Source organism: Caretta caretta, chromosome 6, assembly GCF_965140235.1.
Source record: "Caretta caretta isolate rCarCar2 chromosome 6, rCarCar1.hap1, whole genome shotgun sequence".
Taxonomy (NCBI): Eukaryota; Metazoa; Chordata; order Testudines; family Cheloniidae; genus Caretta; species Caretta caretta.
Window position 1 is genome coordinate 120,063,576 of NC_134211.1, and position 24,026 is coordinate 120,087,601.

Here is a 24,026-nt window from a genome sequence, read left to right on the forward strand (position 1 = left end):
CTTCCCTTTCAGACTCAGACTGTGCTCCTGTTCTAAATGCCTGTCTTACCTCAAGATTAGACCGCTGCAATGCGCTCCCCAGGGGGCTACACCCTACAACCATTTGGAGACGGCAGCTGTATCAGTCTCTGGGAGCTTGTGACATTGGTGCTCCAGGATCTGCACTGGCTGCCTGTTGCTCTGCAGGTGGAGTTATAGGTTGTAACCAACACCTTAAAAGCCCTAAATGGCCTGGGACTGGCCTACCTGGGGGATGACCTCTCTCCCCTAGCCAAACAGCTGCAGCCTGCTGAGGTGCCCAAAACTGGACTCCTGGCATTGTAAAAGAGCGCGTGGTAGCTGGCAGGGGAATCTCGGTGAGGGTTCTGGAACTGTGGAATTTGCCCACCCCTTCCCCTCCCCATTTAGTCCAAAACCTTCTGAATTTGGTGACTTTCCAGGCATGCTTCGTTACTGCACGATGAACGATGCTCTCCCCTATGCTGGTGTAATTCCAGTGAAGTCAGTAGAGCTGCAACCACTTTTACATCAGTGTCAGATAAGATCAAAATGAGACCCTGGCTTCACGTTCAAGGTAACGGACTTGAATTCAGAAGATCTGGGTTCTGTTATTTGCTACAGACTTGCTGAGTGACCTTGAGCAAATCACTCAAGCTCTCTGACTCCCTCCGCCTCCATCATCTGTAAAACGGGGTCAGTACTTCCCTAGCTCACAGAGACGCTGTGAGGTTAAATTCATAACTGTTAGTGAGACGCTCAGATAAGACAATGATGAAGGCCACAGAAAAACATCTAAACAAACCCACCCTAAGGTAGAGCACGTGATCACTAGCATGTATTTGCACAGGCCACGTTAGCTGTAGCGTCCTCATTTGGCGGCATACCGCAGCACCTTACATTCAGATACACTCAGACCCTGCTTTCCGTGATGGATGGAGGGCTGACAAGTGGACTACCTCCAGAGCCTTCTGCGAGGTGTGGTGGAGCAAGAAGTCCTTCTGCCTTTGTGGGGACTGGGAGCGCCCACAATGGTTTGTAAGTGGGTGCAGGCCTATGCACAAAGTTCTTCCTCCAGCAACCGTGTGTCTAACAGGTCAGTTGTCAGCAAGTGCCTCTTGCCAAGATACTTTTGAATCTCACAACTAAAGTAAAAAAAACATGGATTTCTTGGAGGTTAAGTTAGAATCTTGTTGCAGACTCACTGAGCAATACACTTCAGTGTTCACTTCAGTGACACATCAAGCATAGTGTTCCTATGGGGAGCCTGCAGAATTTGCTTAATATAGAGCAAAAATAAAATGTTTGCTCTAAAAAAAAGAGCCGCCTCCTCTTATTTGCACAAGCTAAGTGACATTAGCATTTCAAGGGAGTGCAAAATGTAAGTGAGCTAAACAAGTATGTCCTGTTCATGAGCAAAATCATTGCTTAAATATTAAGGAAAGCACTCCCCATATGCTAAGTGCTTTTGCATCTGGTTGTATTGTCATTCATGCCTTCAGTTTAGAATTTTGCACAGACAACTACTTGCTATGCCAACGATAATCCCTATAATAAGCACATCCATTCTCTCACACAACCTTTGGATGGCAAAGCAGGCTCTTTGCAAAAACGTCGTAACCCTGGCTTGAGCTGTGCAGCTGCTGTGATTCATGGAGAGAATATTTGGGTGCTAATCAGCAAGAACAATCACTTCTCTAAAAAATAAAATAAATAAATAAATCAGGGATAATATATATTTATGAACGTAAGCAAGAAGAACAAAATATATGGTATCTTTTCACAGAGGAGAATGAATGCTCACTCATAAGATTATTAAATCTGATATGCAAAAAATATTTGTAGGGCTGTCAAACAATTAAAAGAATTGATCACGATCAATCGTGAGATAAAAATATAATGGTGATTAATTGCAGTTTTAATCATACTGTTAAACAAATAGAATACCATTTATTTAAATATTTTTGGACGTTTTCTACATTTTCAAATATATTGATTTCAATTACCACACAGAATACAAGTGTACAGTGCTCACTATTATTTTTTATTGCAAATATTTGCACTGTAAAGAAGATAAAAAAATATTTTTCAATTCACCTCGTACAAGTACTGTAGTGCAGTCTCCTTGTTGTGAAAGCGCACCTTACAAATGTAGAATTTTTTTTTCCTCCATAACCACACTCAAAAACAAAACAATGTAAAACTTTAGAGCCTACAAGTCCACTCAGTCCTACTTCTTGTTCAGGGAAACGCTAAGCCAAACAAGTTTCTTTACATTTATGGGAAATAATGCTGCTGGCTTCTTATTTACAATGTGAGCTGAAAGTGAGACCAGGCATTTGCATGGCACTCTCGTAGCCAGTGTTGCACGGTACTGACATGCGAGATATGCTAAACATTCGTATGCCCCTTCGTGCTTCGATCACGATTCCTGGGGGACATGCTTTCCATGCTGACGGGTTCTGCTCGGTAACTATCCAATCCAAAGCAGTGCGGACCAAAGCATGTTCATTTTCATCATTCGAGTCAGATACCATCAACAGAGGGCTGATCTCCTTTTTTGGTGGTTCGGGTTCTGTAGTTTCCAAATCAGAGTGTTGCTCTTTTAAGACTTCTGACAGCATGTTCCACACCTCGTACTTCTCAGATTCTTGATGGCACTTCAGATTCTTAAACCTTCAGTTGCGTGCTGTAGTTATCTTTAGAAATCTTACATTGGTACCTTCTTCGCGTTTTGTCAAATCTGTAGTGAAAGTATTCTCCCATGCATCTGATGAAGTGGGTATTCACCCACAAAAGTTTATGCTCCAATACGTCTGTTAGTCTATAAGGTGCCACAGGACTCTTTGCCGCTTTCACAGATCCAGACAAACACAGCTACCCCTCTGATACTTGTTCTTAAATTGAACAACATACGCTGGTGTCATCATCCAAGACTGCCATAACATGAAATATATGGCAGAATGCAGGTAAAACTATGGAGCAGGAGACATACAATTCTCCCCCAAGGAGTTGAGTCACAAATTTTATTCACACATGTATTAACAAGCATCATCAGCACAGAACCATGTCCTCTGGAATGGTGGCCGAAGCATGAAGGGGGCATGCAAATGTTTAGTGCATCTGGCATGTAAATACCTTGCAACGCCCGCTACAACAGCGCCATGTGAACGCCTGTTCTCACTTTCAGTTGACACTGTAAATAGAAGTGGTCAGCATTATCTTCCGTAAATGTAAACAAACTTGTTTTTCTTAGTGACTGGCTGAACAAGAAGTAGGACTAAATGGAGTCATAGTCTCTAAAGTTTTAATTGTTTTGGTCTTGAGTGCAGTTATGTAACAAAAAAATCTACATTTGTAAGTTGCACATTCATGACAAAGATTGCACTACAGTACTGGTAGCTGGTGAACTGAAAAATACTGTTTCTTTATCTTCTTTACAGGACAAATATTTGTAATCAAAAATAATAATATAAAGTGAGCACTGTGCACTTTGTATTCTGTGTTGTAATTGAAATTAATATATTTGAAAATGTAGAAAAAAATTCAAACATTTATAATAAATGAAAATGGGTATTATTAACAGTGTGATTAAAACTCCGATTAATCATGATTTTTTTTAATCCAGTTAATTTGTTTTTAGCTAATTGCTTGAGTTAACTGTGATTGACAGCCCTAATTATTTGCAAAAAAATATGCTACTCAAGGAAACATGGGCTACTTTTTGCCTCTGCTGTTAGAGTATTCACACTTACCGTAGTTTGGAAGCTGAACTGGGCAGTAGGAGGAATTTAGGAGTAGCATACTAGTAAATTACAAGTGGCTGACAAGAGCCAAGAGGATTCAAGCACTGCCTGATGCCAGGCTACTCAGAGAGACCAACACTTTTACTGGAAGTAAAAGGAGGTTTCTCCATGCCAAGTTGCACTAGGTTTATTCAGGAGTGACTGATATCTCCTGCCTGAAGGACAGTCTATCTCCTACATCCTCACAAGCAAGGGTATCTATAAAACCATGAGGTAGTACACATCAATGGCACCAGTCACAACTTGGTCCTGCTGATCGGTATATTAACATATTTGGACACACACACACACAGCCAAATCTAAAATTGAGGGTATTTCTACTGTTGGATCCTTTTAGCTCAGACCCCACATCTACTAACTGACTGGGTAACTTTTAGGATGATCAAAAGCCATTTTCTAATGTGCTTGCACTTGCTCTCAGAACATCAGCAAAATGCCGTGTCATACATAGTGTGACTTTGCACAGACCACTACAAGAGGGCAAGAATTTGTTAAGAAGGGTAGGGAACCAGAGACCATGGGTTATCAATGTGAGGGTCGTAAACCTATCCCTTTGGGACCCTGAAACTTTCTGTTGCCACACAGAATCATGGTATGGCAAAGGCTGCTAGCCAATGCTTCAGGCTAATCCCAGGAGGCAGTTTCAGTCACGTTCCTACAGTCACCAGATACTGACATGGAAATTCGGAGGCTTTGACGGTAATCCCTATTTAGAGAGTGATGTTAGAAGTATCCCATATGATGAACACACAGGCGCCTAGAGCCACATCATCTTGAGTTCCAGTCACGTAGGACATGACAACCCAAGTAAGGCAGAGGCCTGATCAGTGCTCTTAGAGAGGTCTCCGGGGGTGGGGGGGGGGCACTGTAATCTTTGAGACATGATGCCGAAACTCAGTACTTAGCATTCTCCTAGTTTAGGACCAAAAATAAATCAATAAATAAAATCAGTGCCCCGCGTGGTGTTGGGGGGCATTTCTACACTACTGGAACCATAGCAGGAACAAAGGTGACCAAGCAGTTAACTGAAGTACAGATCACTTATGGTCATTCAAGATACCATGGCTGCCTCCCTGCACCCCATGAGGGGAGCAGTCCTGGACTCCCGGTCGAATTCCATCCCAACAAGAGTCCGTAACTAAATCCTGCCGACTAAACTCTCTTGGATTCCTTCACTTCCCACCCTACCTGGCCCTGCAGCTAGGCTCCACATTCCAACCCCTTACACGGCTGTATTTCAAGATCACATGAAGCGAGCCCAGCGCAGGCACGTGTATCTGTATTCCCACACACATACACCAGGGGATCCTCAGGCACTGGGGGTGGGGAATACAGACCTCAGATATTATCACAGTCCCCATTGTGCTTGCCTCATTTCACTTTCTATCTGGAGTCATTTGATTTTAATGGGGCTCCTCCCCTGCTGAATGGCAATGAGCAATTACCCTTCACTTGACCCCATTCCCCATCTGGCATTTTAGGCCTGGAGGGAAAACAGGCAGAGGTTAAATGAGATGGTTTCCTGGGAGGCTCAGAGGATCCAGAACCTGAAGCACGGCCAGAGGATTTCTCCTGTAGCGTAGCAAAGCAATGACATCTAGAGAGACACAGCATGAGCTGTCTTAGTTGGCCCTGAGGAAGTACAGCATGGAAATATTGCACAGCCCCATAGGGATACCTGGCCTGTCACCCGCATGATCATTGCCCCTTGCAACAAGCACTTAAAATTCCTTTACAGATACATCATTTGGTTCCTACCACTAATTCAACACTCCAGAGAGGAGGGCCACAGGAAAGATGCCAGAACTGCTTAGCCTCACAAGCCTAGGCGTTGAGATGGGCTAGGCTAACGTAACCACTAGATTCCTCCCTCTCTACTACATCCTGGGCTTCCTCCCAGGAGGGACGGGGAATCAGATACAGAGCAACAGCAGCAAGCTGGAGATAAAGGAGAAATAAAAAGGGGAGGGTGCAGGTGATCCTCACAGCAGCCCCTCTTCCAATGGCCATCCACTGTTTGGACAGATGTTACAACTTCCCTTTCGCACCTGTGGCTCCATCACAGCTGTGGGAAGTGTCGGAAGGGCTCAGCACAGCTTCCTGCCTTCTGCCGATGGGCATGCAAGACAGGACACATGCCTGCATCCCAGGCTGAAAGGGAGAGGGAAGCGCTGTTTGTGTCAGAGTGAAAGGAAGTGGTGGAGCAAAAAGGTCTCTAAAGAGGAAAGCTGAACACCACAACAGACAACTTTTCCCTTAGAATTAACTTGCCGAATTACAAATATTTCCCTTTTCTCAGCTTCCCCCTTGGGTTCTCTTATTGCTGCCTCCTTTTTTAAAGACCTCTCTCAATTAAGTGCAGCAGAACCTCATTAATTCATGCTAACAACCGGGCAAACTCAGCGTAGATCACTTAATACTGCCACTTGGTGAGCAAAGGAGCAAAGTACAGTGGAAGAACAAGGACAATGCAGCACAATATGGACTTCCTTCAGATGTTTGCAGAGGGTCGCTGAGCTGTAATTATTCAGGTCAAAAGCCTGCAGTGCTCCAGTGACTGATGAAGCCCCACCGTAAACAGCAGAACCAGCTCATAAGTCTTCACTGAGCAGAGACCTCACTGCGTGTGAATTTTTGGGTGTGAAAATGAGCAGAGTGCATATGAGTGAGATCTTACTGTGGAGCAGTTTGGTTTCCATGCAATACATTTCACGTAATGCTTCTCAAGAGTAACGGGATTGATTAATGGCAATGCCGTGACTCAGACGAATGCAGAACATGTGCTCAGCGACTGCTCACAAAAGGCTTTGACCTCGGGGCTTTGCAGAGCCCCCAGATTCCCACCCCCAGACTGGGAGAAACTGGACATGTGAAGTTGCATTTCAGCTTTCATTAAGTAGTAGTAGTAAGTTCCTAGCCCTTTTCTCGGGGAAGGTCACCTTGGAAATGGAAAGGGATATGAACACTGGCAAGCCAGTGGCTGAAAATAACCAGCAGCTGGGCTCCACACCTGCAAGAGGTGGCTGGGGGGCCACCTATATATCCTCCCATCACATACCCCTATAGACAAATGAGACCGTGGCATCTGGATGTACCCTACAAATTAACCTCCTTAAAAGTCTTCAGGCCTCACTTGTACAATGCAGGGTAGAAACAGCAGAGAGGAATCAATGATGTGGGGGGATGGAAACAAGGCAAAAAGGGGTTTTGAAAGCCTGCCTAAAAAGGCTGTGGTTGGTTCAGCTTTCCACCCATCAGTACCATCTTACTAAGAAGGGAAATGCTGGGCAGGACACAGGGGCCATGGGATCTTTGGTTTAGATACACGTGGCACCTTCTCACTGTACAGCACCTCTAAGTCCTGCATCAGCAGGACGTGAGCTCTAGCTGTAGAACTGGAATCCATGATCTCTTGTCCGACAGAAGTAGCAACAGCTGATGGAGGCGTTGCCACATCTTTCCCCCAGGCTGCAATAGCAACCTTTCTGTCGCTGCTGATTAATGTAAGGAAAGAATTGCAGACATGAATCACACTGGTGCTAATTGTCCGTATAATTATGAAGAACAGATGGAGGAACAGAAGAAATTCAGGGTATAGAAAGCCACTCTGCCAGTGATTCTATGCACTGTGTGATCTCAATAGGTAGGTTGTACATATGCTTTTGTGAATGCAGAGGATATACTAGGAGACTGCTGTCTAAATGTGTCCGGTTGGCCAGCTCCTGAATTCCTTCAGGTTCTCACAACTTGTTCATTTTCTTTAATCACCTCTTCGGATAATGTCTTTGCTCTCCCTTGCTTAGATGGAGGGAGCGAGGATATTTGCAGGTGTCCCTTTAAATTCACTAGGTGAGTGTACAGTGGTTGTACAGGTCGCTCCTCCTTGAGGGAAAGCTTCCTTCACTTGTGCTTTTTAAAAGCTAGGCCAGATCCCAATCTAACGCTCAGAATCCAGTGTCATTTTGTTGCTTACTAGGAACTGCTATTTTAAGACAAACAATAGGTGAATTACTGTATATTAAACACTATGTAGCATAATCAGTTGTTTGTTTCAATATGTAATATTTATTGTAAAGCATTTCAGGCAACTGATCGGCCTGTCACATACATGGTGTTTTCTGCAAAAATTATAGGACATCAAACTACCAAAACTATCTGGTCAACATGCTTGTTGCTCTCTGTCTCCTCTATCCCTTTAAATGTCTTTCCATTCCAGCTTCCAGCAACCTGGCAAATGAAGATGAAATGGACTCTGATCCAAATGAGCTCTTGCACAGTACTGTGGCTTCTCTTGGCTGTGTGAAATTGACAGATACTGTGAGCACTCTGTTTCACACCATCGGTAAAGTCATTGGTAACTGCTACTGTACAAGCCTAATGAACAAACCTAGTCAATCTTGTCCCCTTAGGGGAAGTAGCAATGAGACAAGGTGCCTCGTTAGCACTTTCAGGGGAAGGTCAGTAGTCTGTATGCCCTGGTGGATGTGCACTGGCAGGGCAGTGGGTGACAGTTTTGTTTTCATCATATGGCACATCTTATAAACGAGGTGCTGCTTTGCTACAAATGTGATTTGAATTTTAATCTACTCTACACCCCATTCACCATCTCCCACCTCCTGGGGCATTTTGTATCCTTTTTGCGCATTCTGCTGCAGGAGACAAGAATGCTCTCCCAGCAAGTCTCCGCCACTCACTTTCTCACCACTCTGCACCAACGGCTCACTGACTGCTTGTTCTCTAGGCAGTCCTAAAGCACCCAATGCCCACAGCAGCTTAGTGAGAAGCACAAAAGAGTTTGTTCAACCGCCCTGTTCAGAACTTGTAAAGTCTCGTTTGCTGTGACACGTGCACATGCAAAATTTGGGCCATCATCCAGGCCCTTCCTAAAGCGGTTTTTCATTCGGACATTCGCAGCAGCTCTAAGACAAACAGCTCACCCCAACCTGCAAAGAATTTAGAAAACAGCCCCAGAAGCAACATCGCAAGAATAAAGACTACCCTGAAGTTCCCTTCCGTATTGTAACTACCACCCTAGTCCTCAGCTCAAAGCTTCAGACACTCAGATCACAACACGACAGAACAGCATTTTGTTGCCCTTTGGCCACAGCACTTCCATCTAGCAGTGAACCCAAGACTCTTAGTTTCTGGCAAGTGCTAAATTAGCATCTCCACAATGAACAAAAGCCAGGCCTGGAGAAGGGAGGAGAAACAGCAGTGCTACTATGAAGGAGCTGCCGTGTCTGCCCGTAATGCCCTTTGCCTGACAATTGCAGCGCAGACAGCCTGCGGGGCGGTCAGGGTGGGTTTGGAGCTGCGCTGTAATAATTTATTAACACCGTATACTGCCCTGTTTATTGGGATATTTACTGTATGAATTCACTGGGCTAACTCAATAGACAGCTGTCTGGAGAAACAGGCAGGAAGGAAAAGACAGGCTCAGGATAGCCACCTCTGAGCAAATACTTGAGAGATGCTACAGGACAATGCCAGAATTACTAACTTTGGTGATTTCACCTCCCTTTCCAGCCAACCTGCAGAACTGGTTTAGATCAGGAAGGGTTCAAAGCCCAGGAACAAGAACAACAACGAACTATAGCAGGGTTTTAAAAGGGCCTCTCCAGAGAAAGGGGGAACCAGACTGAGACGCAGGCACCTACTGGGGTGTCTGGGGCACTCAGGCCTGCGCACGTTGCCATCGGGGACGGTAAAGCCTTTAGATAAGACAGGCATTTATGCAGACCTTGTTATTTAAAAAAAACAAAAACAGGCATCATTTTTCTCTAATTGATTTGTTCCTACTTCTAAAACAAACAATGCTTTGTTTTAAGGCGGCTGGCTGGCCAGTATACGCCACTGGCCACTAATTCCCAAAGGAAAGAACTGCGCATGCATGAACTTGGTCAGACTTGCAGGATAAGAACGGCTGGCACAGCAAACCCGGCCCTGATCTAAGAGCGGGGGAATTACAAAATTCCACCGCAGAGGAGGTAAAGGCCTGAGGGGACGCACAGGGAGAGACCAGAACAGGAAAAGGTCTACATATCCGAGACACTGGGTCTCTGCTCAGAAAGGGGACAGAGATGCAGCTAGCCCTGCAATTGTGACAGTGGCATCCCTCAATAATACCGTCAAATTTTATCTATGTACTTATATGGATCCCTTCATGATGCTATGAGAGCGCTATGTAGCAATTCAGCCACAGAATTCTTGAAAGATCTTCTTGAAGTTTAAGAAAAACAGCCAATATCTTAGAAAATGAATTAAAAGTAGCTTCAGGTACATCCCCTGCCTCTGAATTTCTCTGCAAACAGCTAATGGCTTTGCAATCACATTCTTTTTTTGCCAAATAATTTCTCTCTCCCTTGTTCCTCTTGAAAGACCCAAACAAAACAAGCGAGCAAAGAGCAAAACTGACTAACAGAACGCCACTAGCCATCACCTTCAGCCCCCAACTAAAACCTCTCCAGTGCATCATCAAGGATCTACAACCTATCCTGAAGGACGACTTATCACTCTCACAGATCTTGGGAGACAGGCCAGTCCTGGCTTACAGACAGCCCCCCACCCTGAAGCAAATACTCATCAGCAACCACACACCACACAACAGAACCACTAACCCAGGAACCTATCCTTGCAACAAAGCCCGTTGCCAACTGGGTCCACATATCTATTCAGGGGACAACATCACAGGGCCTAATAACATCAGCCACACTATCAGAGGCTCGTTCACCTGCACATCTACCAAAGTGATATATGCCATCATGTGCCAGCAATGCCCCTCTGCCATGTACATTGGTCAAACTGGACAGTCTCTACGTAAAAGAATAAATGGACACAAATCAGATGTCAAGAATTATAACATTCAAAAACCAGTTGGAGAACACTTCAATCTCTCTGGTCACTCGATTACAGACCTTAAAGTGGCAATTCTTCAACAAAAAAACTTCAAAAACAGACTCCAAGGAGAGACTGCTGAATTGGAATTAATTTGCAAACTGGATACAATTAATTTAGGCTTGAATAGAGACTAGGAGTGGATGAGTCATTACACAAAGTAAAACTATTTCCCCATGTTTATTCCCCCCCACCACCATTCCTCAGACGTTCTTGTCAACTGCTGGAAATGGCCCACCTTGATTATCACTACAAAAGGTTTTCTCCCCCTCCCGCCCCCCCCCTGCTCTCCTGCTGGTAATACCTTACCTTAGGTGATCACTCTCATTACAGTGTGTTAGTCTCTAAGGTGCCACAAGTACTCCTTTTCTTTTTGCGAATACAGACTAACACGGCTGCTACTCTGAAACCATACATACACAGTGCTGACAAATTCACAAAGCAAACTAAAATTGAGATACATTTCCCCCTTTCCTCCATCATCTTTCAGTGTAGCCAACTCAGATTGAAGTTAGTGGAACAGAGAATTTTGCTCACATTGGCCCTCTAAATATTTAGCTTCACCCCAGCCACTTAGTTTCAGAAGGTGTCCATTTAATCAACACGCAACTAATAATGTTCTCCACTACAATGCCAAATGCTTTTGAAATGGTACTGCTAGAACAAGTGTTGCCGAGAAGTGCTGAAATTTAATAGGATTGCTCCTTGATCCGATAACCTCAGCATCCTGATAAGCACATTGCATTATACACCAGTCTATTTTCTCTAATGCTAACACCCCGCTACACACACTCCTTGCTTTTCCCAAGGTTTAAAAATTATTCTAACAATAAGCAAATACAGCATGACCAGATGCCTTCATGGTCAGATGGTTCATTGTTTAAAAAGCTTCAGTTTAAAATCCAAAAGATTGCTAACAGATGCAGTTTTTGGCCGGAGACTGGGAAAAACCTCTCTTAAACAAAAGAGTGTGTTGTGATTGGAACTAAAAAGGGAATTACCTTTAAAGATAAGAACTACAAACATTTCCTATTGAAAAACACCCCCAGCCATGTAAACAGCCATTTTCTGTACCTTGCAGTGAGAAAAGTTAAAAATATCATCTGCAGAATGCTGCATCTGGCATAATATTTCAACCTGTTGTAGCAACAACAATTGTAGGCATATTCAGGATGCAAACAGGCCGTGAAATGTTTTTCATTCAACCCAGATGACCAAACAGGGCAAAATTCCAAGTGATTTTTTTTTTTTAAAATATCTTTGTCAGTCTCCAGTACCACAGTGAAAATGGTTTTCAAGTGAAGGAGATACAGATATCTCGCCAAACTACTAAATAAGCCACCGGACAAAGATATGAACACAATTGTTAACCGGAATATGAAGATCCCCAGAGATACAGGTGAAAGGCACTGACACAGGAAAAAAGGTCTTTTGGCTGGGGGGTGGGGGGAGATCATTTAACAATCACTTTTCTATTTACCCCATTCTTCTTCAAAATCCTCTCTGCACTTAGTTGTTTCCAGTTTATACTACAGTAGAATCCTGACTTGAGAGTTTAGATTTCAAATGTAGACTTTAACTGCACACTGTTCAATATTTCACTTATTTGCACCTGATATTAATTGCACTAAGATGTCTTTGCACTTTCAAAAATCACATTACTCATACTGCTCTGAGTTGTACCGTCTCTTCAGCTAATGTTTCATTCCTTCCCAACCCGCACTTTGCTTTTACAAATGTAGTATGCGACCAGAGAGTTAGTTTTTAAAAAGTCATAGCCCTACTGTATTTGTTACAGCAGATTCTAGCTAGCAGCCCATTCCACATGGTTATGTGTGATCAGGTTCTGCATGAACCCTGCATTTCCCCATCTGACTTGGGAGCTTCTTCAACAGACTGAAGTTTGTACTTCAGCTGAAATGGGCCATGACGTTTTGCAATTAAGAGGTGCTACGGAATAAGTGTTATTTATTTACTCACTTTGTAACTGGGACTTCTCTGCCGTAGGGTCATCTTGAAGCACTCTCTATCCTGACCTCAAAGCCAAAAAACTTAAAAGCTAGAATCGCTCCCCTTCCTCCCCACACTTTCTAACAATGTCCTTTCTAGGAGAAAGGGAACAGCAGAGAAGAAAGTGGTTTAGATTAGTTATAAAACAAGTCTTTGTCTGATATTACTTTTAAATTTGTATTTTATCCTTCTGTTGATGCATATCCGTATCCTCTTTACCCTTCTTTATTATAGCCATACACTGGACTGACAACTTCAAAGGATCTTTCTACAATAATCCTTAAATCCCTTTCCTGATCCGAGTGCTGCATGACTGTTCTGTTTAATGCTTGCTCCACTCCCTGTTTGGGTCACTGCCCACAGACTTGCTATTGTACATAACATGGCTTTTTCTCCCCCCGACATGGCTCCCACTAAATAATCAATTCAAATCCCTCTAAGTAGGGTTGTTTTGTTTCTCATCAGCTGCCATCTTGTAATACTTCCAGCACCATCAGTTTAAGAATCAAAGCAGCCAGTTGTGAGAGAGCCAGAAAACCCTGTGAATCCAAGATGGTGGCTACAGCTGCTGCAAGTCAGGAGGAGCAGCTGCCGCGCTGGGACTGTCATGCGGCAAGGTTGTGTGGGTACCGATAGGATCGTGCAAAGCCTTGCTCCCACCCCAAGGGTTACACCTCAGCTTTCCAGTGAGGGCATGGTGCAGTCTCACATGATGTCATTTGGATGAGCCAGTCATGTACATGCTACAAAGTGACTGACCTGAAGGCCGAAGTCAATAGGTTGAAAGACAACCCCTCGCAAAATTTGGCCATGAATGCCACTCTCCCCTCCCCACCCTTCAAATATAAAAGTTAAGGGTCTCATGAGTGTCTGAGCGTCCCAAGCCTCTGTTTGCCAGAAGCTGGGAACAGATGTCACATTCCTGTCACAGAAGCAAGCGTTCTCAGGACTCTGAAATGCTCCAGTCTCTTTTGTCAACTACCATAGCATTAAAAGGAAAAAAAAACCCAAAAGTCTTGGCACGTCTGTTGGTGTTTCACTGTTTTGTGCACACGTGGCTTTGAAGGGGGTATCACATGCCTTTGATATGGGGCAACCGCGTACCTCCTCAGCAGCCGCCACAGTCCACAGCAAGGGTCCCATGGCATAGCGGAGTCCTCCATAGGCCAGCGCCTTTCAGAGCAAAACAGATTCCTGCTACAACTGAAGATACTTCTACATTGTAGCTGGAGGTGCGATTTCCAGCTTGGGTAGAGGCATCCGTGCTAGCTTTGGTTGAGCTACTGTGCTAACAACAGCAGAGTAGCCATGGTGGCACAGGCTAACCACCGGAATAGATAACTACCTGGGGTTGTATAAAGGCGCCACCCATGCCGCCGTAGGTACACTGCTTTTTTTTTTTTTTTTATAATGCTAGCTTAATCACATCTACCCAAACAGGGATTTACAGATCCTGCTGTAGTGTACACATACCCTTAGAAGACAGAGTGGAGTTAGGGCTTAAAGTACCAGCCCAGTTATTGCAGGATGATGCAACTTCATTCATTTGCAGAAGCTTTAGGACTTAGACAGCATGTTTAAATTACAGTGTCCAGGGACAGGAGATTGTGTCACAGTAAAGCCATGAGAATTGTCTCCTATCTGAGAACACATGCGACCATGACTCGAGCATGGCCTTTTGGGTTTTGGACCCTGAAAAGACAGGAGATTTGGAAGCAAACCCCAAAGGGGAGGAGGTCATTGATGATGCACTGTCTGTTCACAGACGGCTACTTTGAAACTCTGCACTGCCTCGCTGCCCTCTCTGAGGAGGCTTGATTGCTAGTGAGCCCTGTTTTGGTCCTGATCTGCAACTGTGAATATCTAAGCCTGCTTCAAGGTCAGAGCAGAGAAGCAGCACCGAATAAAAGGAAGACGGGGGACCCTAGAAATGGGGTGCAGAACTTGTCATACTAGGTCACCCCAAAGACCATCTAGTCCAGTGTCTGGTCTCTGACAGTAGCCAGCACCATCAAAGACAGGTGCAAGAGCTGCTACAGTTGACACATCGTGGACCTCACTGGCTGAGAAGAGAGTCAGCTTAATTCAGTCAAACAGTGCTGGAGCCAATCTCATTGGTCCAGCCAGGCAGGAGTCAGTGTTAAACTACATTTTAATTGTTTCAGACAATGACTTGATATTAAATCAGGGCCAGGCAATCCAAAAATTTCAACCTATACAGAGTTTTTAAAGTCATGTGACAACCTTGGCCACTCTGAATGTGCTTAGCAATTTAAGGCAATGCAGGTAAGCCCCAGTCCTAATCCGTGGACTATCCTTCCCCTGCTGAAAAACAGAATGTGTTTCTAGCTAGAGAATATCAAAGAGACCTTCCAACTTTTTGCTGAGGAGCCAGATATTCGAGACTAGCACGTAGATGGTTTGCATTTATTTTTTTTAAATACCCAAGCGAGATTTATAACAAAGCAGCTGATCAGAATCAACAATTTTGCTTAGATTGTTAACCTGAGATCCTCACCATGAAATCTCAACACCTAAGGCATCCCAGATATAAAATGGTCTCTCCTGAATTATTTTAAAACTTGCAATTTCTTCCTTCTAGAACGGTGGTCTCCAACCTTTTTACGCACAAGATCACTTTTTGAACTTAAAATCAATTTAGGATCTACCTCACCCCTTCCCCAAAGCCCCACCCCACTCACTCTATTCCCCTCTCACTCTCCCCCACCCTCACTTGCTTTCACCGGGCTGGGGCAGGGGGTTGGGGTGCAGGTTCTGGGCTGGGCCTGGGGCGAGGGGTTCGGAGTGTGGGAGGGGGCTCCAGGCTGAGTCTGGGGCAGGCGGTTAGGGTGCAGGAGTGAGGGGTGCAAGCTCTGGGAGGGAGTTTGGGTACAGGGGTCATATGGTCACACTGCACCTAATCTCACAGAATCCATTGGACATTTTATGCGTTTTACTTATTAGTGTCAGTTGTGGTTTATAGATCCAGGTTGCTGGCCAATGGGAGCTGCGGGGATGGTGCTGAGGGCAGGGGGAGTGCATGGAGTCAACTTCCCCCCTTCACCCAGGGGCCACAGAGGCATGCCAGTAGCCAGCCGCTTGCGGGAGCGGTGTGGGGCCAGGGCAGGCAGGCAGCCCGCTTGAGCCCCGCTGCGTCGCTGGGCTTTTAGTGGCCTGGAGATCGCGATCAACTGGTTGACTGGTTGGTGGCCACTGTTCTAGAACCTATACCTACCTGTTAAAGCATTTGTTCAGCAGCATTTATTCCCTCCCTCAGATCGACTACATATTTACTTGGAATATGCTTCACGTGCTCTGTGGCTAACCCAGGCTGCCAGGGTTATCACATGTTCAGAGTGGGAGTGGCTAAGAACCACCAGATTAGGGAGGAGAGCAGGGTACCTGAATGTAACCCAGAATTACTGGAATCCAATTGCTCCATAGGATTACATTTTTAAGACCCAATATATTTCTTTGATTAGTTACTTTAAAAATCCTTGCGAGGTCAAACTGTTGCAAGCAATTTGTAAGGCGTGCATGTGCTGGAACAGGGAATGAAGAGAGTATGTTAGTCCCGGCAAAACCCTACTCCAACAGGTTAGATAACATGTAGGCTCCATTCACCATATAATTATAGGGTTGTGCTTGATTTAAGACTTAATTGCTCCTGTGCTTATCCAAATGTGCTAGTGGATGACACCATCGAACCTGGAGGCAGTGATGAACCAGAATTTTCTTCTTCTTGTCTTGCTGGTTAAGAACTGTGCCTATTAATTTGTTAACTTTTCTTCTCCCCTCAAATTTAAGCCCGAGACATTTTAGTCCTATTGTACGATAGATTTCAATGTTATTCACTAGAGGCTTCCAACGTAATCCTACAAGAGCAGTATAAGCCTTCTGTTGGCCTAACATCACGAAGGAAAGGGTTGGTGCCACTGAATAGTACATAGTATGAGACTTATGCCTTTAAAAAGAGAGTGGATGCAATTTACGAGAGGACCCCAGAAATCTCTGGTATTTCATGTCCAACTTTTCCAGCAAGGTTGAAAAATTACTAGTATGCGATGGATCCACCACTGAACTGCTGGCATAGGCAATGAGTCCAGCTGTCAAATTCCACGACCCCTGGCATTCTAGAACTCCATGGCCAGACACGAGCTCTCCACCTCAAGACTGAATCCTTTCAGGGGACTTCTCCATAAAGCATTGTCCAAAATTGAAAAGAAAAAAAAAAAGCCATGTTTGGGTGCATCGCAGGCCCTGGAAGCCATCACTGGAGGTGAGTTTTATGGAACAAGTAGAAGAATTTGTCTCCCTAACAAAAAGAAGTTATTAGGGACGCATGGACACGAACTAATTTTGAACCCAGGAGCATCATGGGCTCAAAAACATCAAAAACATACAAAAACAGCTTGTACTCTGCTTAGAGGAGACCACCCACAATAAAGGGGGGTTGCAGAACTCCTGGCCAGACAGTTTAAATCCTAGGTGCCTTAGAAACACCAGACACAATGTATGAGCTGCAAGTAGATCACTATCTCATATCTGATCAGACTTGTCTCTCTCTCAGCACATCTGAACTCTGGCAGCTCTCCTTGGTTTAAAATTACAGGCAGGGGAGGGTATGTGGGGGGAGAGAGGAAAAGGTTAGTGAGCTCTGTTGTGAATCCCAAACTCCCCAGGGTCAACCCATCCCTAGATTTGACTTGCCCCACCCATTACAGAGCTAGCACTTTAAAGCCCTCTCAGTACAAACTACAAGAGGATAACTGGGGAGAAGAGAGAAGAAGAGAGATTCACCATCTGACCAGTGTGAGGAATGATTTAATGCACTGAATAAATCATGGGCCATCAGAACATTAGGCTAACGAAAAGGACAAGAAGATGGCTGTTGGGAAGAAAAGGGGAAAGAGTTTTTTAAAATGCCTTAGTCGATGTTAATAGTTTCAATGGCATCATTTCAACGGCATGAAGTTGTCTTTTCCCTTCCCTCCCAATGTCACGTTTAATGGCAATTGTGGTGGGGAGTGATCAGGTCAATAGAAGAACTATTTAAGGTATGGCACTATATTTTGTAACCACTTCAAAGCTGGTCTCCTCCCTTCCCAGTTTTATAAGTTTTTCAGTTGTTAGAAGAGACAGTATCATTATTATTAAAAACAAAAACAGGTCTTTGACTGCCCTTACCCTACAATGCTGGTTACCAGGAGCAGAGGTGTTAGAAACATATGCATATACATCTATACATCACTTATACTCCATTTTCTAACAGGAAATTTAATAGCACTAGCAGATATGCTCATGCCACTTGTGCGTAAATTCAAACTTTGCAGTTGTGTGCCCATTAGGAGGGCATCAAGATTTCACTCCATCAGACATGGAAAAGGCAGCCAGTGCTGTATCGTACCTGGATTCTACTGTGCCTACAGTCCAATTAACACGGTTTCAGACAATTTCTTTATTAATGAATTGGTGATTTAATGACAGTCTTGGTTTTTATCAGAGTCACGTTATTTTAATTCTGTAGAACCCTACTGGCTTTATCCCTTTTTAATCCTACAAGATTTCAGTGTAAGATACGTGGGGGCCATCCATCACCTGGAAGATGACAAACTTCATAGTGAAAGCAGTCAAGTATACAAATTATATTCAGTCTTGTTTGGACTATACCTTACCATCTCAGCCTTTATGCCCTATAAAACTTCCCACCCCACCTACTGTACAGCAGAGTTTTCCAGGTCTTCCATAATGCAGCCAATGTTTATTCCAATATTTTTGGAGAAAGGGAGATCATTCTCTGTCTCGTAACCCAAGAGCAAAGGGACGTTCAATTAAATTAAAAGGTGGCAAATTCAAAACTGATGGAAAGAAACTTTCATACAATGTGTAATTAGACTGTGGAACTCACTGTCACTGGAAGTCATTGAGTCCAAGAACATGATTCTAAAAAGAGATTAATTATTCTTGATATCCATATGAAGAGCCAATGACAGCAAAACTTTGAAAGGAATATTAAACCTCAGACTTTGGAGCTTAAGCCAGTCACTAACAAGAAACCTAGCGTCAGGGGCAGATTAACCACATTTCCCTACTGCGGGGTTCCTACACTGCCCTCCAAAGCATTCGGTGATGGCCGCTGCCAGAGATCAAATACTAGACTAGATGAACCTCAGGTCTGATCCAGTCTAGAATTCCTATATTTTTGCAATACTAATCTCAAATTCATAGTCAAGTCAGCAGGTTTTCAGAATGAAAACGGAAAGCTATTTCAACAGAGCCTGCCATCATGAAAAATCAGGACTGGATTCTTGGGACCACCCTCTGATGGCTGGTGGAGCTGCAGATCACAACAGCAGTGCATTCAAAGGGGGGGGGGGGTGGGGAGGGAGGAGGAAGAGAGGGAACAACTGTTGTGTGCATAATTCAGCAGAAACTCCTCTAGCCAAGAGCAAGAGACTTCAGCACTGCAGAGATTCCTTCCCACTCCTGCTTGGCTAGAAAGTTGTTTGTGGCAATTTCAAGGCCTTGGAGGGAGGTATTCTGGGGAAGGGACGAAATAGTCTGATCCTCATCAGTGTGTATGTGTTGGGGTAGGGGGAGGGAATCTATATTTAATTGGGGGAGGGCAGGTGGTCAAACATCCTTTACACTGAAGTGCTCTAGAACTTAAAAAGGGATAAAACCCTTTCGAGCCCCACAGAAATAGATCAGAGTTTTGTAGAAGTTACTCTAAAATCCAATGAATTTAGCAGGCAAGAAGATGCTTTCTATATTTTTTCCTGAGACATTCTCTAGTACTCCGTAGTACAGATGCATTCTTATTCAATGCTACAGTATGGTTCAACAAGCCTTATAGAAAGGTTACTGCTTTCTAATAAATTTTAAAGAACTTTTCCAGAAAATAAGGAATACAGAAGACAAACCCATGTCCATTTCGCTCACACGCGGACACGCAGAACCAAAGTCTCTTACTTTTTTCTTACTGCAGTAGATCTGCCATTTCTTTTCTGCCGGAAGTGCAAACATGGCTTCTCGGTGTTTGTCTGTGAGGTCAAGTTCATCCTGGTGGGGCAAAAATACAAACACAATTTTAATCACAAATAAATCAATAAAAAAATAAAAAAATAAAAAATCAGGTAGGTGATGTAAGTCAATGGAGAGCTACAACACAGCAGAATGACTGCCACAGAACCTCCCACCCTCCCAAAAACTATTGATTTCTCAGGATCAATAATGATAATTATCTTTATTATTCATGACCCCTGTTTAACTTTGGCATCACAGGCGGATTCCAGGAGCCAGTAGGATGTAAATCTCTTTGCCCAGTTCCTTCTGGAAAATGCCCTTATTACAATTTAGAAAGACATGCATTTTACCAAGTACACCCATCTAAGCAAGAGCTGGACCCAAACTTTGTATTTATGACAGCAGGCTGAGAGTAACTGTACAGAACAGAGAGTTAAAGCTCCATATGAAGTAATATGTCTAAGACAAGCATGATGCAGAATGGGTAACTAGGACCTTCCCAGCCAACTTGAATAATCACTTCTTACTCTGCATATCCTCATGGAAGCAGACTACTCCCAGCATCCACATTCTTATTATTTGTATTACAGCAGCACCTAGAAGGCCCAACCAAGATTGCTGCCCCCACTGTGTTAGGTGCTGTATAAACACATAGCAAGAGCCAGCATCAGTCCCAAAGACCTTACAGTCTAAACACACAAGACTGGCAAACTGCTAGAGAACGGAACTGGTATCATCCCATTCTACAGATGGGGAACTGATGCACAGAGAAGGTAAGTGACTTGCCCAAGGTCACACAGAAAGGCTGTGGTAAGGGCAGGAATTGAACCCAAAGCTCCAGAGTTCATTCCAGTGCCCAGAGGTAGAATGAGCATGGCTGTACAAGGGATGCAAGAACTACTTCAGTAATCTACCAGATTTGCTGCAGAAGTCTCCTGCGTCTCACCACTCTGTCTACTCTGCATTGCCGCTGGATGACCTATGGAGCTCAAGGCAGGCCCTGGTTGTGACTTGAAAAAGAACATGGTATCATCCTGAAACTAGCACCTGAGTTCAGTTTGCCACAGAAAGAGTCCTCCCTCATACCCAGCTCCATTGGCAAGAGCTGGAAATAGAAGCTGTATTTTTAGAATTAAGAGATTCACAAAGAGATGCTCCGCTGCCCTAGAGTTCCCGTTGTGCTAGGGTTTTGTGTTTAAGACAGCAGTTAGGTTGACCACATTTTTTGCTTATAGAGAAACCATCTATTTTTACTTTCAAGTCTCGTTAAGAAACATGCCAGTCATCAGGAGACTGGAACATTCTCACAGCATCATCGTCTCCAGCAGCTAGACATACGTCAAGGCTTTTATAGGGACATTAAATAAATGTCCAGGCAGAGCCGAAAGGGGTGTTTCCAAAGTGAACACTGATCCCAGGGATGTGGATTTTCATCAGAGAATCTGACTTCCTAAAATCATGTTGTCTGATGGATGTTTTGGAGCTGCAGTTAAACATGTTGACCATCCACATTACAAATGGCCCCAGGAACAGACCAGTGCGTGCATCAGCCTCAGGACCTGAGGGGCAAGCTCCGTGGCTTTTTTAGCATACAAGAGTTTATCTGGCTGAATTTTAATTTTAATTGATAAAATTATTTGTTTTTTTGTAACGGGGCAGCCTCCAGGGGCCCATTCAGGGATCGGGGCCCCATTGTTATGAGCACAATGCAAACACAGAAGAATGATGGTCCCCGCCTCAAAGAATTTACAAGCCATGCAGCTAGGGTTGCCAATTTTGGTTGGACGTATTCCTGGAGCTTTCATCACATGACAATCTTTTATTAAAGATTAACCTTTAATTCCTATAGACTCCAAGACAATCCTGGAGGGCTGGCAGCCCTACATGCAACAGTCCAGCTGGTATAATCCAGGCACACGTTCCATTCAGTATAATCAAGGATATAGGAAAGTAAGTCTACATCTTGTAAAACAAAACCCAAAAAACTATGGCTGTCCATGCACAAAGCACATCAGTTCACCCTGTACAGAGGCATGTACCCTGGCTTTTTTGATTACAGTAAAAAGGAAACTAAGTTTTAAAAACGGATGCATTACTATTGCACACCTCCGTTGGTAGAAGCTATTGTGCATCACAATGCTATTCACTTACAGTACAGTTTCAGTAGGCAGAAGGGGGAAAAGTGAGCTGGATACAAGTTTATCTAAAAATCCATTGGACATATTTCATTTCACTTCCCAAGGACATTAGTCCGACTCAGAACAGGTATCTTGGAACCTTTTCCATTACACACACATTGCGGAGCTTTAAGTCTTACATTTATTGATCATTTGTTCAAATCAATGCGCAAACTGATTTTGCTGTAAATCTTCTTGCATGTACTAGCAAAATCCTGGGTTTCTAGAAGCACAGATTACTATAGCAATCATTACAGTTAAAAAAAATTCTATTAAGCAAAATAAGTTGATAAGGGAAAGAGAAAGGAATACAAATCCAAGCACAAAAGGGCAATAAAAACTCCCATCTTTTTTCAGCGTAGGAAGCACAATAGACAAGCCCTACATTAGAGCACAATCCAGCATCCACTGAAATCTGTGATGATGTTGTGGCTAAGGAAAGGACTGGGACTTGAGAAATCAAGGCTCAATATCTGACTCCGCAACAGGCTTCCTCTATAACCTGCAGCACGTCACAATCTCTATGCCTCAGCTCCCCATCTGTAAAATGAAGTTAATACTTCCTTTCTCCCATCCTTTGTCTGTTTTGTTTATTTAGACTAACACCCTTTGGAAAAAGTGACGGTGTCTTACTATGTGTGTGTGTAGTGCCCAGCACAATGGGGCATTGATCTCAGCTGGGGCCTCTACACGCTGATATAATAAATGTTATGAAAATGGTTGCACAAGTCTAACTAATGGCTAAGCATGGGTTACTGTTTTTAAAGTTACCATACCCATGGGGTATGCTTTGTAGACTGCCACTGCTTTATATTTTAAAGTTAGACTCTCAATAATATTTACCGCGTTGTAAACAATTTGTGCAGAAGTTAAGACTTAATGACATAAGTGGAAATAGAGATCAAAGAAAAGATAGAGCTGGGTGAAGAACGGATGTTTTTGGATCCCGAGCAATTCTGAAAATTTGAAACAAAGTTTTGCTTCCGGTTGAACCAAAACCAAAAACTTTTCCAAAACTTTTCAGTAATCGAAAAATTTCAAGTTAGGTGGAAACTTTTCATTTTGAGCCAACTTGAAAAAATGTGCTTTGATTTTAGGCATTTTGACAAAAAACAAAGGAGGATTAGTCTGACAAAACAGCCAGAGGAAAAGGTGGTGGTCGTGGTGGTGAGAGTAGAACATACGGTGGGTGCATAGATGCTAGATTGATAAATTTTTACAACTTGAAAATGTATTTATCATTAACACAGTCCATTTCACTGTATTCAATTTCCAGTGCTTTTACTCAGAAACACCTACGCAATGACATCCTAGATTATACTTGAAAGAGGGATGTTTAAGTCAATAACATGTGGCAACAAATGAACGTGAAATTCCCCATAATCAGTCACTAATGAGTGTTATTGTCAGCAATAACAGAAACGTAAGAGTGAAGGCCTGATTCTTCAGTCATTTGGATCCATGGAAACTATGCTGTGCTGTATGTGTAAAGGTCATTTCTGGCTTTTTGGATTTTATGCACTCCAGAGGATTTGTAACCCAGGAAAGGGTCATGTTATTCTGCTCCATGGACACTCAAAATTAAAAAGAAAAGGAGGACTTGTGGCACCTTAGAGGCTAACAAATTTATTTGAGCACAAGCTTTCATGAGCTACAGCTCACTTCATTGGATGCATTCAGTGGAAAATACAGTGGGGAGATTTATATACACAGAGAACATGAAACAATGGGTGTTACCATACACACTGTAACGAGAGTGATCAGGTAAGGTGAGCTATTACCAGGAGGAGAGCGGAGGGGGCGGGGGGGACGACCTTTTGTAGTGATAAGCAAGGTGGGCCATTTCCAGCAGTTGACAAGAACGTCTGAGGAACAGCGGGGGGGGGGGTGGGGGGGGGTAAGACATGACACACTTCCTGGACACTATGGCGCTAAATAGCGATGGTCACATAACCACTACCCTATACCGGAAACCTACTGACCTATGCCTACCTACATGCCTCCAGCTTTCATCCAGACCACACCACATGATCCATTGTCTACAGCCAAGCTCTACGATACAACTGCATTTGCTCCAACCCCTCAGACAGAGACAAACACCTACAAGATCTCTATC

At 43.7% G+C, this 24,026-nt stretch overlaps 1 protein-coding gene across 3 annotated transcripts in view; it reads right to left on the reverse strand.

Annotated features, from left to right (window-relative positions):
* DAAM1 (dishevelled associated activator of morphogenesis 1) overlaps positions 1 to 24,026 on the reverse strand; it is a 187,622-nt gene that overhangs the window by 71,998 nt on the left and 91,598 nt on the right. For all 3 annotated transcript variants that reach the window (XM_075129958.1, XM_075129959.1, XM_048851996.2), the window contains exon 3: positions 19,680 to 19,769. In XM_075129958.1, the coding sequence (XP_074986059.1) occupies positions 19,680 to 19,769 (90 nt within the window). The remainder of the gene's footprint in view (positions 1 to 19,679; positions 19,770 to 24,026) is intronic.